We start from the raw sequence: 14310 nt of genomic DNA, 5'->3' as shown, positions 1-14310 counted from the left end.
ACAATTTATAAATTGAGGCAAAATGTAAGTCAGAAATTTTTCATATTGATGAGCTTCATAGTGATCTATATCGATAAATTGTTTTTTGCATAATGAAAGATACTAAATCTATTGCATTTTTAAGGGACAAAACTGAAGAGAAAGAGATAGTATTGCTTGCAGTGTGAATAATTTTTTTATTTATAACAATGTGTAACCTAAACAGGCTTTAAAAATTCCAATGGGAATATGATTTTTATAGTATACATAAGAAAATGTGTTTAAAATTCTAATTTATGAGAAATGGAAGATAGCAGAATAAAGGAAGCTGCATTCCAAGCTGTGCTGTGTTAAAAGACCAAATAAGTGGGTATACAGCTTCTCAGCCTAGGTAGGTGAAGGAGAAATTTCACCAAAATTAAATATTGGACATTCAAAGAAACTTAGGGATTCCAAAATTTGAGTGTAAAAAAAAACTGAAGAAAGAAAGTGCCATTTCCCATGACCAATGGCTGCCAGAAATGGATTTGGCACAGACTTGTTGACTTACAAGGGGGAGTAAAGGAGGTTGCATTGCAAGCTGCATCTTTGGAGTGTCTTGATTCAGAGAAATCTCACATCAGAAACACTGCCTAAACTCATGTGATCCAGAGACTGCACTAGATGCTTAAAAATCATGCTCTGTTGGAAGGGGAAAGGGGAGTTCTATTCATTTCTCCTTTGTGTTTGGCAGCTGAAAGACCATTTGAAAGGGGCCAACAATATGAGTCGTTGAGGGGCAATGCAGTCAAGGACTAAATCCAGAAAGGCTATGCTCTGGGGCTCCAGTGAGTGTAGAATCATCCCCTATGAACCACAATTAGATTTCTTGGGAGGCTTCTGAGAACCAGATCCATTGAAGAAATTGGCTGCTGTGTAGCCTAAGAGTAGGTCAATCTAGTTTCTTCAAAGAAAGCCAGGTGCAACAAAACCTAATTAGACCTGAGGCCAACTAGATCTCAGTGCCAGCAGGTAGAACATCCCTTAAAGAAAGCTGCAGAAGTGGTAGCCCAGGAGTGCATCAAACTGGTCCTAATGGACACTACTAACTCATCCCCCTTCATGCAGAAAAGAAGAAAATACCTCTTACGTAAAACAGCTTCAATCTTAGGCCACTCCAACTAGTAACAAAAAAAGCAGGAAGAGGTTAACATCCACTTCCTTTGCTCTATCAGTACATAACTAAAAGTTATACATAATTTTAGTACATAATTTTTAGTTGTAGATGGACATAATACTTTCATTTTATTTATTTATTTTTTTTATGTGGTGCTGAGGATCAAATGCAGTGCCTCATATGTGCTAGGCAAGTGCTCCACGACTGCATAACCATCCCAGTCCTCTCATTCTATCTTATCTTCTGGTAACAACCAAATTCTATTGTTCTCTCTCCCTCTCTCCCAATACCTTTTTTCTTCTATTTTCCTTATCTTCTTCTAAATATTACTGCCAAATATCTTCTGCACTCTCTCTGTTCACTTTCTTATAAATCTTAACTAACTTTATAAGACATTTCTTTTTTCCTACTTAACTGCATTTTTAACATTGTATCTCCTGTCCCCCGCATTTAATGCTAATACAATCGTTAGTATTGTAGGTTATATGACTGACACCTGCTATTGGCTTTAAAGCCACAGCTAGTTCATGGTTATTGTTTATAATTCGACAATTGCTAAATTCACTACTCCTCTTTATGGCTACATTAATGTTGAGATATCAGAGCAGGATCTAGGTATTAACGTTAACTCTGTGGTATATTATTTGGAACAGTTATCACTACTGTTTCTTTCAACCCTATTCTATGTTGTGTTGAGAAGCCACAGGGACACTAAGAGTTCACAGGTTAAAAAATGTATTGCTGAACTAAACATTCCCTGACATTACTTTAACCCAAACAAGTGAGGAGATAAATCCCCTGAACTATCAACAAGAATCCAAGGAGGAACAAAAGAGAGGAAACTCGGGGCCCATGCATGCACATAAGTTTGTCAAAGTAAACAAAGTACCATATATAATTATAAAACTATACTAATAATTTTAAAAGAAAGAAAATTGCCAATTTCTAAATTCTAAAATTTAATCCCATTTCAAAGATTTTTATAGTTTGTTATACAATCCAAATTATTTTTAATTGATAAAAATACCAAGGAAAGTATGAATTCTTTATAAAAATATACTATAATACAAGAGTTATATATTTATTTATTGAGGAAAATAGATCATCTGAGCAAATGCTACATTTTGCCAGCCGCAAACTACAGAACACTCATCTATGCTATGTAGGAGGCACTCTCTGCCCACCACACCACAAGTAACATGGCTCAAAGGGGACCTCATTTGGTTCTTAAAAGAAGCTTGGATTCCAGATTTCTGCATCAGTCATCTTAATTTTAAATATGGACACAATGCTTAGATGTAAATTAAATAAATTCATGAGATAAAAATGATGAAGAAGATGGACAGAAATTTCAACAACTGTTATTATTCTGATCAAGAAAACCCTGCCTTAAAAATCCACATTTGTTGAAAAATGTCACACTTAAAACAAACATATTTTAAATATTTTGGAAATAATCATGTTTGGTGTATACCGTAGTTCTGGCTTCTATATCTGCATTGAGTGAAAGCAGTTTTTCTGCTAGTGATGTTTTCTTCAGAGACAGAGCAAAGTGAAGAGGAGTTTCATTTTGGTTGTTGTGAGCATTTGGATCAGCACCATTTTCTAGAAGGATAGTTGCACATTTCTCTTCCAGATATTGTAGGGCCTGTTGGGTTTATACCAAGAAATAAACTGTAAATTTTGACAATCCAAGAAAAACATTTCATATGTTTTACTAATTAATCATATTAAATAGAATTAATCAATTTTTCTTCTAAGCATTTCTATCATTTTTTTTTTCTGCAGATATCCTTGGCTACATCTACCTTCATCAATGGTGTGTTGCCATCACGGTCACAGAGGTGAACATTACAATTTTCCTTCACTAAAAAAGCCACCAGTTCTGGGTGGCCAAAGGCACAGGCATAATGTAGAGCAGTCCTATGAAGGCAAGAGGCTTTGTTAGAAGTTCATAAAGCATCCTCTCAAAATACATGATTATTTATGCAATTATCAACATTAAATAGTATGCAAATCCTCTATTATTTTCTAAAGAAAGTATAATATTTACTAGCTGTTAGTACACACTAAGTTAATAAATGAGCAGCCTATTCTGTTGACCTTTTCTTTTGTCTTTTTTGGATACTGCTATGGACTGAAGCCAGGAGCACTTAATCCAGGAGCAATATCCTAAGCCCATTTTTATTATTATGATTTTTTTTTCAATTTTGAGGCAGAGTCTCCATAAGTTTCCCAGGCTGTCATTGAACTTGCAATGCTTCTGCTTCATTCTCCCAAGTAACTAGAAATATAGGCATAAGCTACTGGGTCTGGTCCCATTGATCTTTTATTTTTGATTATTTTGGTTTTTTAGGTGCTGGCATAGAAACCACGACCTGGAGCCTCCTAGATAAAATCTCTACCATGGAGCTATATCCCATCCCAGAGTGTTCTACTTGCCTAGAAAGAGCATAGACCTTGAATTTAGCTCAACATTTGCTTGAATTCTACTTTAACCTCTGTGACATGCTATTTAGTTCTCCTATCCATCAATTTTATCTCCAATAAAATACTGATTAAAATTAGTAGTTACCTACTGGGATGATAGTGTGATGCTTAAAATTAAAATCTATGTAAAATGTTTGAACAGTTTCTAGCACAAGCAACAGCTCATTAATTGTTGGCTATTGTAATTATTACTATTACTATGAATCAACAGAGTATTTCACTTAATGAAGAAGTCCTATTATAGTGATTTTACAAATATCTTGTAGGGACTATGTATTTCAATGAGTCTTAGATGCTCTTTTTTTCTATCATTTTGACATCACTGACATTGGAAAGCCACTACATGTATAATGGCAGCATTCAATTTTTTTATTCATACATGAAATAAAGGACCATCACACAGTACCTTACCTTAAGTGAAATGTGATACACACAAGAGGTCTACAGTGGTTATAGTCATATGAGTGGCATTTAAATTAATTTTAGTTGTTAAAAATACTATAGGTAAGGAGAGATGAACGATAAAACAATAATAAAAGACCAAATTAAAACCATAGTAATCCTTGCTTTTCTTTTTTTAAAGTAATATAAAGCTAAAGGAAATGTAGGACTCAAATGAATTAGCATGGTTCAATCTATTCAATATTTAGATTTACAGGATATACATAAATCAGGTATTTCCAATGTTCAGTTTTTAACACTGTCTTTAAAAATGGGCAGTTCATAATTTCCTACCACCAGAGTGCTTCTGTTTGAAATGGAAGAGGAAAAGTTTTACTTGAAATTGAGTCCTATCTCTGAAGTTTTAAATTTCTGATTAATCAAACATAAAGCTTTTAAGGAAGAGTCTTAAGAGTCATTATGTCAATTACATCCTAGGTATTCAGAGTATGGGTATAAATGAATAAAATAAAAGAACAGATAAGTATACTTGAGTTCAGTTTTTTAAAGCAAAAATTATGAAGGAAAGCAATAATTTGGCAGTAGTAATAATCTTTTATTACTTGTTCTCTTTTTTATCAGCATGCCACAGAATTAGTAACCTATAATTGCATGTATGTAATAAAACATATCTATAAGAAATGTAATAATATCTATAAGCACAGATGAAAAGTTCCCCTTGCTTCTACACAGTAATGTACTAGAAGAAAACACAAATGCCTCTTTATACATTTTATATTGGCAAGAACGTTCCTAAGAAAGAAAGAACTGAAAAGAAGACTTCCATTTTTCCCACCTTTTAAAAAATCTTTTATTTATTTATTTATTTATTTAATTCTGGTGCTGAGGATTGAATGCATGGCCTTCAGTTTGCTAAAGCCAAAATGACTTACATTGGACAACGTACTCTTTTTCCAGATGCTCAAGTAACATATGAACATAGGAAAAAATATTTGTGCTTCTGGTAAGAGAAGGAATTTAATTTAACAAGAAATGAAATATATTTCAGAGCTACAAAATTTTGAGGATGCAGAGAAGTTGTACTTACTCTGCAGCTTAAGGTTCAGCTACTTAAGACTCACTCCTCAAATAGATGATTTGATGGTAAGTTCTGTGCAACATTTAGAAAGTATTCTAGTATATTAAATATACTTTCAGATATTTTCATGTTTTGTATTTTATCCTGATGTACTCACTCATATTTTGGCTGTTGGCAAAGAAGTAATTCGTAAAAGTTTACAATGTATTTTGATACCCAGATTGGCAAGACTTTGTCTACATAAACATTTTTGTAGTGTCATCATGATCTTAAATACTGCATGCAGGTGGGACTCAAAAATGTTATAACCCTGATATTTTAATTAATTTTTTATTTTAAAATTTTTGTGAAATTAGTAACCATAGAAAGAGCTCACACATTGGAGACAATGAATATTCCTTTTCACAAACACTGTCACCAGGGCACAGACCTACTATGGATAGCCTTTGTCCCTTGAGAACAAGGCAGAGCAAGGGACATTAGGGGAGAAGCAGGCAGCTTGTGCAGCCTGGGAACCTTCTGTTTGCTGCTCTCTTGTTCTTCTGACTGAAGGCCTGCACTGCCTGATCCTGTGGACCAATGGTCTGCTCTCTCTGTTTAAATAAACAAATAAACAGTAAGAGATAACTACAGAAAGTATATTGGAACAGGGGAATGAACAATTTTGTGCAGAAAGCTTTTGGCACATTTTTTTTAAGTGTAATCTGCCTGAAATGTACAAAATTAGAAAAGCAACATGTGTTTGATGCTTGGAAAGTGGGAAAGCTGCCAGTAAACTCTATTGTCTGCTCTCTTTAAAAGTAACTTAAGTGAATGAAATATTTGCAAAAAATTCAGGACTACTCAACAAGCCTTGCTATGAAGTTGGTTGGCTAATGAAGATGACATCAACTTGTCCTTCAGAATTTGATGAACTACTGCATTAAGCATGTGAGAAATAAGTAATATCTAGTGAGGAGTGAAAGTGTTCCTCCTAAATGTACTAGTGTGAATTAAGGTAAAAAACAAAAGAACAACAACAAACGTGGAGCCATGTTCTTAATTCAAAGAGTTCTAATAAAGGTTCCTCAGTAGACAACAGATAGTGGGTTATATTTGAAGAATTTTTTTAGCACTCTTGTTGCTATATTATGAGTAATATTTTTTTCTCATTTTGTATTTTTCTACAATGTATGTGACCTACTTGTGAAAGTGTGTACATTAACAATAAACTGCTGTATGTACTTAATCGTTAAACAATTAATTTGACAATTTGGAATTATATGACCCTGGGAAACCAGCTACAGATTTGTTTTTGTTTTACTGCTCATTAAGTCTGCCTGGGTGCTAGACCTCCAAGGTTTGCAGGTACCTGGTACAGAAGCCTCCATGGGGGTATGAAAGTCAAGTATCCTGTTGAAAGAAGGGTTAGTCTCCCTCCTGCTCTGCCCCCATGGGCACAGCTTCAATAGAGAAGACCCATTACCCTGCTTCCCCCAGTTGGCCCTTTGTCCTTCAGCCCCTGACTTCCCAGATCCCATACCTGTTCTTTCTGTCCGTGTCATCAACGTGACTTCCACGAGCTAGGAAATATTTCACTCGAGCTAAGTCACCATTTCTGACAGCCTCGTGAAATTTGTAAATCTTATTTTCCCAACGGTAGGCAACAATTTTCCTCCAGGCCAAGGACATTGTGAGGCATTGGATACTCACTCCCCTTGGGGGCTTCCCATGCCTCCAACTCAGATTCTTCGAACTAAAGATTAGCTGAACTAAATCGCTGCAAAGCGCCCAACAGTATAGACGCTGCGAGATTAGTATCTCTCCACAGAAAAATAGCCGTTACCAGGCAACATCAATAAACAGAACTGTTTATGGGGTCATAGCCTCTTGTTGGATAGAATCAGCTAGGCCAGCAGTGATTGGCTCCTGGCTGACTCACCACCTACTAGTCAGCTATTGGCTCTTCTGTCCAGTAGTAGATGGAAGTGTAGGATATGCAGTATTATGGGTGGCCCTAGAGCAGAAGTAAAAGTGGTTGCCTCAGGCCCAATACATCCCAATATTGGTGGGGGAAGGAAAGTCTCACCTTGACATCACAGCTTGCTGCTGCTTCTGCAGCAGCAGCAGCAGCAGCAGCAGCAGAGATAGAGCTGGATGAAATTTAAGCCTCATGGTGCCAAAACAAAACTTACTGAGCATGGTGCAAGGAGAAGACCTACCTGAGCTTATGGAAGGACAATCTGTGGCATGTAGATTAACTTCCTCCAAGGCCACCTTGCTGCACTCAACCTTGGGTCCAACCCCCATTAATTAATAAATTATTAATTACAAATAAATATCAGCTTGAGAAGAATTTGTATGATGAACATAACTGCACCATTGTTTGGGGCATATATATTTATGATTGTTATGTCTTGTTGGTGTATGGTTTCCTTGAGCAATATGTAATGTTCATCTTTATCCCTTTTGATTAACTTTGGCTTGAAGTCTGCTTTATTTGATATGAGGGTAGAAACCCCTGCTTCCTTCTGAAGTCCATGTGAGTGGTATGATTTTTCCCAACCTTTCACCTTTGGTCTGTGTATGTCTTTTCCTATGAGTCTCCTGGAGGCAGCATATTGTTGGATCTTGTTTTTTTTAATCCAATCTGCTACCCTATGTCTTTTGATTGGTGAGTTTAAGCCATTAATATTTAGGATTATTATTGAGACCTGGTTTGTATTCCCAGCCATATTTGATTATTTTTGTTATTTAACTTGATTTTCTTCTTTGATTAGTTTTTCCTTTAGGGTACTACTACCACCCTCTGATGATTTTCATTGTTGTTTTTCACTTCCTATTCATGGAATATTTTTCCAAGGATGTTTTGCAGTGCCAGTATTCTAGCTATAAATTCTTTGAACTTTTATTTATCATGGAAGGTTTTTATTTCATTTTCAAGTCTAAAGCTTAATTTTGCTGGATACAAGATTCTCGGTTGGCACCCATTTTCTTTCAGAGCTTGATATATATTGTACCAGGATCTTCTAGCTTTCAGGGTTTATGTTGAAAAATCTGCTGTTATCCTAATTGGTTTTCTCCTATATGTAATCTAATTTCTTTCTCTTGTGGCTTTTAAAATTCTCTCTTTATTCTGTCTATTGGGCGTTTTCATTATTATGTGCCGTGGTGTGGATCTGATGTGACTTTTTATATTTGACACCCTGTAGCCTTCTTGAATTTGGATTTTCAATTCATTCTTCATGTTTGGAAAGTTTTCTGATATTATTTCATTGAATAGATTGTTCATTCCTTTTATGTGGCCCTCTATGCCTTCTTCTATCCCAATAACTCTTAAATTTGGTCTTTTTATTCTGTCCAATATTTCTTGACTGTTCTGCTCATGGTTACTTATCATTATCGCTGTGTGGCCTCTGTTCTTTTCAAGATTATATATTTTGCTTTCATTGTCTGATGTCCTATCTTCCAAGTGGTCTATTCTGTTGGTGATACTTTAATTTGAGCTTGCAATTTGGTTTATTGTTTCTGGATTTTTTTTGTTATTGTTGTTGTTTGTTTTTTTAGAACCTCTGTCTCCCTGTTGAGATGATCTTTTGCTTCCTGTGTTTGTTTATGTAGCTTTTTGTTAAAGTGATCTTTCACTGCCTGCATTTGCTCTCTTATATCTTCCTTGAGTTCACAGAACATTATAACCATGTACACCCTGAACTCCTTATCTGTAATTTCTTCTGATGTGGCTGCCAATGATTCTAATGATGTGGTGTCTTGATTTATTTGGGGCATTTTCTTTCTTTTTCTTTTCATGTTGCTCATGTGTCTTCCTTTTCATCTCTGTGGGTCTGGAGTGTTATCGGTTTTACCCTATAGGTTTGTAGTGCTCTTGTAGGGTTCCAAGACCTTTCCTTTGTGGGGGTCTTTTCCTTTGTGGGGAAGGACAATGTTAACAGAACCCAATATCAACAATATACCACCTATGAACAACTTGTTGTTAAGACGTTTACAGTTTAGTCTCAATGTACAGAAATGTTGGATTCAATTATTATCTAAAATATAATCAGTAGTTTTGTAAAAAGGTTTACTGTTTCTGGTGGTGGACAATGAACTGGGAGTGGAGTATAAGATGATATCCTGAGGAAGTAGGATGTGAGGATATAGAGTTAATATACCTTAGGTAGTGTAAAGAAGAAATCTAATGGAGAGGGTTAGTAGCAAAGGAATAGACAGGAAGTAATTTAGGGTAGACAAGTACTTGGGAAGACAGTAGTGTACATAACACCAACACACATATATATTTAGAAAAATGCACATGTTAAAATTGCAAATTATGGAAGGGGAAAGAAAAATGAAAGAAGAAAAAGGAAAAGGAAAAAATAGCAGATACAACAACTCTATACTATATTATTCAGATGACTCAGTCCTCTAAGTCCTATTTCATGCAAAGTTCTTGTTTTCACATATGTTGTGGATGTGAGGGCTGGAGAATAGAGGAGTAGAAGAGGGGAAAAAAATCTCAAAGGAAGAAACCAAGGTTGTGGCTAATTTTAGAGATCTGTATCTTTCCTGCTTCTCTTCTCATCCAATAGAAGGGGTTGTCTGTTGTAAGCTGGTGTCTCTGCACTCAGGAGGGTGGAGGTAACCAGGGTGAAAAGATTGGTCCTGGTGCAGGGATTCTGGAAGCAGGGAGTAGCATCTGCCAGTCCCTGCAGGGAGACTGCACCTCATGAGTCTCTTTTTGGGGGTCACTTCTATGACTTGAGCACCTGGTACTATCTCCCTATCTTGCCTGGAGATTCCCCAGTTCCTGGTCTCTCTCTTAGCCTCCAAACTTTCATCCTGTCTCCTTTAGCAGTTCTCAATTGAGGAACCTCTCACACAGGGACTCCCGTGGGAAGCTCCCTGGTCGCACTGCACACCTGTGTTGGGCAAACAATGCTGAAGAGGGGGGAAGGTTGGGATTTTGGTACCTGGCTGCTGAAGATCTGATCTGGGAGCTTCCCTCACCTAATATGGTGAGACTGTTGAGCCAAGATGGAGGCAGTCTTCTTTCAGTGCCAGGGTGTCTGGTGAGGTGGGGGAAGCTGGACGATGGCACTGTGCTGTGGGTAGGTAGCAGCTGAGTGACCAGCATGGGAGTAGAGCAAAGTCTTGGAGATCTGCAGATGTGTTCATAGGTGATTCTGTAAAGGTGCTCATGAGCCCTGCTTTGGCTAGAACTTTGGGCTTTGGGTCCTGCTCAAATGCCGGGTGTCCTGCTCTAAAACTGAGGCCCAGAACCCTGTGCAGGGTCACAGTGCTGGTGATTTCTGCAGAGAGCAGGTGTATAGGGGTCTTCTAACATTCTCAGAGATGCAGTATTCTGACTAGGTGAGATCTGGATCACAGAGCGATCCAGGATGTTGCCTCCCTCTAGCCCTCCATCTTCCTCCCTCATAAATAAATAAATATCAGTGGAAAAAAAAAGTCTTTCCTAAGCTTTACACCTTGCCATTGTGATCCACAATAAATCATGACTGATTACAGATTTAAAATGGGATGATTCTAATTAAATGAACAATGTAATAATCTGGATATGAGATTCTGGTCGTGACTGTTACTTGAGATTTCCATTGAGATGTATAATAGAACAGAAGAAATATAAATGATGCTCTCATTTGCCATGTAGTTTCTCCCATGGCAATATCTTCCTAAGTTGAGGGAATTCATTTACATCCTTGGTGGGCAATTTTCCTTGAACCTGGATATATCAAGCTGACCCATAATTCCATGAAGTCAGTGGGTGAAACTCATTGGAAAAGTAACTGCTTAAAACATTTGAATTAAGTCCCCACAAATGTAAAAAAAAGAAGTATATTTGCTCATTGATAGATAAAATATTTTGTATGTGTCTGTTAAGTCTAAGTTATTGATTGTATTATTTAGTTCTATAATTTTCTTTTAGTTTTTGTTTGGAAGATCTGTCCAGTAGTGAGAGAGGATTGTTAAAATCATCCAGTATTATTGTATTTTGGTCTGTTTGACTCTTGAAATTGAGAAGTGTTAGTTTGATGTACATGGAGGCTCCACTGTTTGGGGCTTAAATATTTATAATTATTATATTCTGCTTATATATACTTCCCTTCTTTTCCTCTTCTGATTAACTTTGGTTTGAATCTACTTTATCTGAAATGAGAGTAGAGAACCCTACTTGTTTATGCAATCCATATGAGTGGTAAATTTTTTCCCATCCTTTCACCTTCAGCCTGTGGATGTCTTTGCCCATGAGGTGAGTCTCTTGAAGACAGCATATTGTTGGATCTTACATTTTAATCCAATCAGCCAATTTGTGTCATTTGATTGATGACTTTAGGTTATGAACATTCAAGGTTATTATTGATATGATTTGTATTCCCTGTCATTTTGATTTATTTCTGATTTTTGATTTGTCTTAGTTTCTCATTTGGTTGAATATCACTTTACTATAGGATCCTCCCTTTGCTGGTTTTCACTCCCACCCCCCTTTATCCTCAAGGAATATTCTGTTGAGAATGCTATGTAGTGTAGGCTTTCTAGTTGTGAATTCTTTTAATTTTTGTTTATCATGGAATGTTTTAATTTTGTTTTCAAATTTGAAAATTTTTCTAAATAATTTTTATAATTCTTGGTTACCATCCATTTTCTGTCAGAGCTTGAAATATATTATTCCAGGAAGGACTAGCTTTGAAGATAGGGGCTGAGAAATCAGTTTGGATCTGAATTGTTTCCTCCCCCCATATGTAATTTGATTTTTTTCTCAAAACCTTTGGGATTTTATCTTTATTCTCTGTGTTAGTCATTTTCATTATAACCTGTCTTGATGTGGGTCAGCTGTAATTTTGTGCTTTTGGGGTCCTGTAAGCATCTTGTATTTGATCTTCCACTCCATTCGTTAAGTTTGAAAATTTTTCTGCTATTATATTGAAAAGGTTAAGAATGTAAGAATTAAGTTCTGTTTTCCTGGAACCTGAAACTCATGTAGAAGTTGAAAACAAGTCCCGGAAATGCCCATCTGGTTGCTCTACAAAAACCACCCCTCCCAGAAACCGTGCAACGATTGGCTATGCTGTATGTGAAGTCCCTGCCCTCTCCAAGGAAAATATATAAGCTCTGCTTAAGCTGTTCCCGGGGCTCTCTGCTCTATTCAAGTGAGCTCTGAGCCCCAGCATGCTGGACCCCCAATAAACCCTTTGCTGTTGCATGTGACAGTCTCTTGGTGGTCTCTTCCTCTGACGCTCGCCCGACCTTTACAGATACCTCAGGATTGGCCACGCCGCAGTCCCAAGTTCTCAATGCTGCTCATACTTGCTGAGAGACCACCAGGGATACACTCATGCAAAGGAGCAACTCTGAGATGCAGCAGCAGCAAGACAATGGCCACCAGCACTCTCACCAGGAAGACCCCAGGCTCCTCCAAACCTTCTGGCACCCCCACACTGGACCTGCATGTCCCAGCGGGAGTCCCCAGACAGAGGCTTTTGTGGTGGTAAACCTGCTGGCACCCAGGCCCCCGCACTGACTGGTGTCCCCAAATGGGCTTAAGTCTCCCTCGAAGTAGTCCTCTAGGCTATGGTAGCAGCGGTAGTGGTGGTGGTTGCTGGCAGGGAGTCAGCAGTAGTGGTGGTTGCAGCGGTAGCTACAATAGCAACTGAGGGGGCATTGTATCTAGGTGATCTCCAGGGTCAGCAGCAGTGTAGGCTTCAGTTGCATCCAAGGCAGTGGTTTCCTTCTGTGGCAGTAGCATCCAGAAAGAAGACCTCCATAGGATCTCAGGCTGGTGGCAGCGGAATCAGAGGCAGCAATGGAGTTAGCAGTGCAAGTGGCGGTTGATTGACAGGAGACTTGGAAATTATTTCTCACTATTCCTGCGAGAAAGGTATTCAGATGGCCTGAAAATGGCAAGTTTGCATTCTCAATTTTTTTTCTTTTTAGTGAATCCTTTATCTCATTTTTTTTCTAAGCTGCATGTAGGGTTATCACAGGCAAGTCCCTTCATGTGTCTGCTGGCTCCCTACATGTGACCAAACTCTCCCCTTCTAACTCTGTTGAAGAAGAGGTTATTGCAATATTTACATTTGGGCCAAAAGAAACCTCAGGAATGTGACTGGGATCCCATTCTGGGATCAGGAATCTAAGCATATGCACTACGTATCCTGCCTCCAACTTTTGGCCTAGACATGCCCCCATGTTTGTTCAAATGTTTCTCCTATTTCCAGAAATTTCTTTACAGCTCTTTCTACCACAAATTGAGTCAAGTTGCCTACCATTGAAACACTGAATCCTGAGTGTCTCCAGATTCTTCTCCTAATGGTTTGAGTCAGACAAGTCTCTTCATTTAGCTCCTAGAACCCCAGCTGAGAATAATCAAACTGTCGTAAGCCTGTCCAGGGGAGTGTAATTCCTATTCCCAAAGGTTAGGCCAGTGGTGCCCTCATGAGTGAGGCTTTCTGGGACATCAAAAATCACATAGGTTTCCATGAATGTGCATTTCACGATCCATTCAGAGCCTGAAGCTGAGCTATGAACACCACCTCAAAGAAAGATTTATTACTCAGCCATAAAGAAGAATAATTTATGACTTTTACTGGTAAATGAAAGGATCTAGAGAATATCATGCTAAGTGAAATAAGTCAATCTCTCAAAAGCAAAGGTTGAATGGTCTCTCTGATATGTGGATGCTAACACACAACAAAAGGAGGAGATAGAGGTTCAGTGGATTAGACAGTGAATATTGAAGGGGAAAGATGGGGATAGAAATAGGAAAGGCAGTGGAATAAATCTGACATAAGTTTCTTATGTACATATATAAGTCCACCACAGTAAAATCTCAACACTGTGTACATGCACAAAACTGGGATACTATTTAGAAAGAATAACTTCATCTTTGAATAACTGTGTCAAAAGAGACTCTACCGTCATGTATAACTAAAAAGACAATGTGTGTATGTATGTATATACATACACATACATATACAAACACATATATATATACATATATATATAGATATATATATATATACACACACATACATTTATGTATATAGAAGGAATCAGGTCTAGTGTTCTATAGTATATTAGGGTGACTATTATTAACAAAAAATTATTATTTATTTTGTGAAAAATGAGGACACAGGAGTATAAATGTTTTAAACACAAAGAAATGATAAATGTTTGAGAAGGATATTGATTATCCTGACTAGGTCACTGCAAA

The 14310-nt window shown here is 37.4% G+C and overlaps 1 protein-coding gene across 1 annotated transcript in view; it reads right to left on the bottom strand.

Moving 5' to 3' along the window:
• Positions 1 to 2609: 2609 nt before the first annotated feature.
• The window catches only part of LOC124093840 (putative ankyrin repeat domain-containing protein 19), a gene marked incomplete at its 3' end in the record, with an annotated part of 41517 nt that continues 29816 nt past the window's right edge, over positions 2610 to 14310 (bottom strand). Inside the window, 2 exon segments of the mRNA XM_046446373.2 lie at positions 2610 to 2783; positions 2944 to 3058. Of these exon segments, the coding sequence (XP_046302329.1) occupies positions 2610 to 2783; positions 2944 to 3058 (289 nt within the window).

The sequence above is a fragment of the Marmota monax genome, unplaced genomic scaffold (assembly GCF_021218885.2).
Source record: "Marmota monax isolate L192 unplaced genomic scaffold, Marmota_monax_Labrador192_F-V1.1 WCK01_AAM20220418_F8-fsc01744, whole genome shotgun sequence".
In the NCBI taxonomy this organism is placed as follows: Eukaryota; Metazoa; Chordata; class Mammalia; order Rodentia; family Sciuridae; genus Marmota; species Marmota monax.
This window is presented reverse-complemented; position numbering and strand designations above follow the sequence as displayed.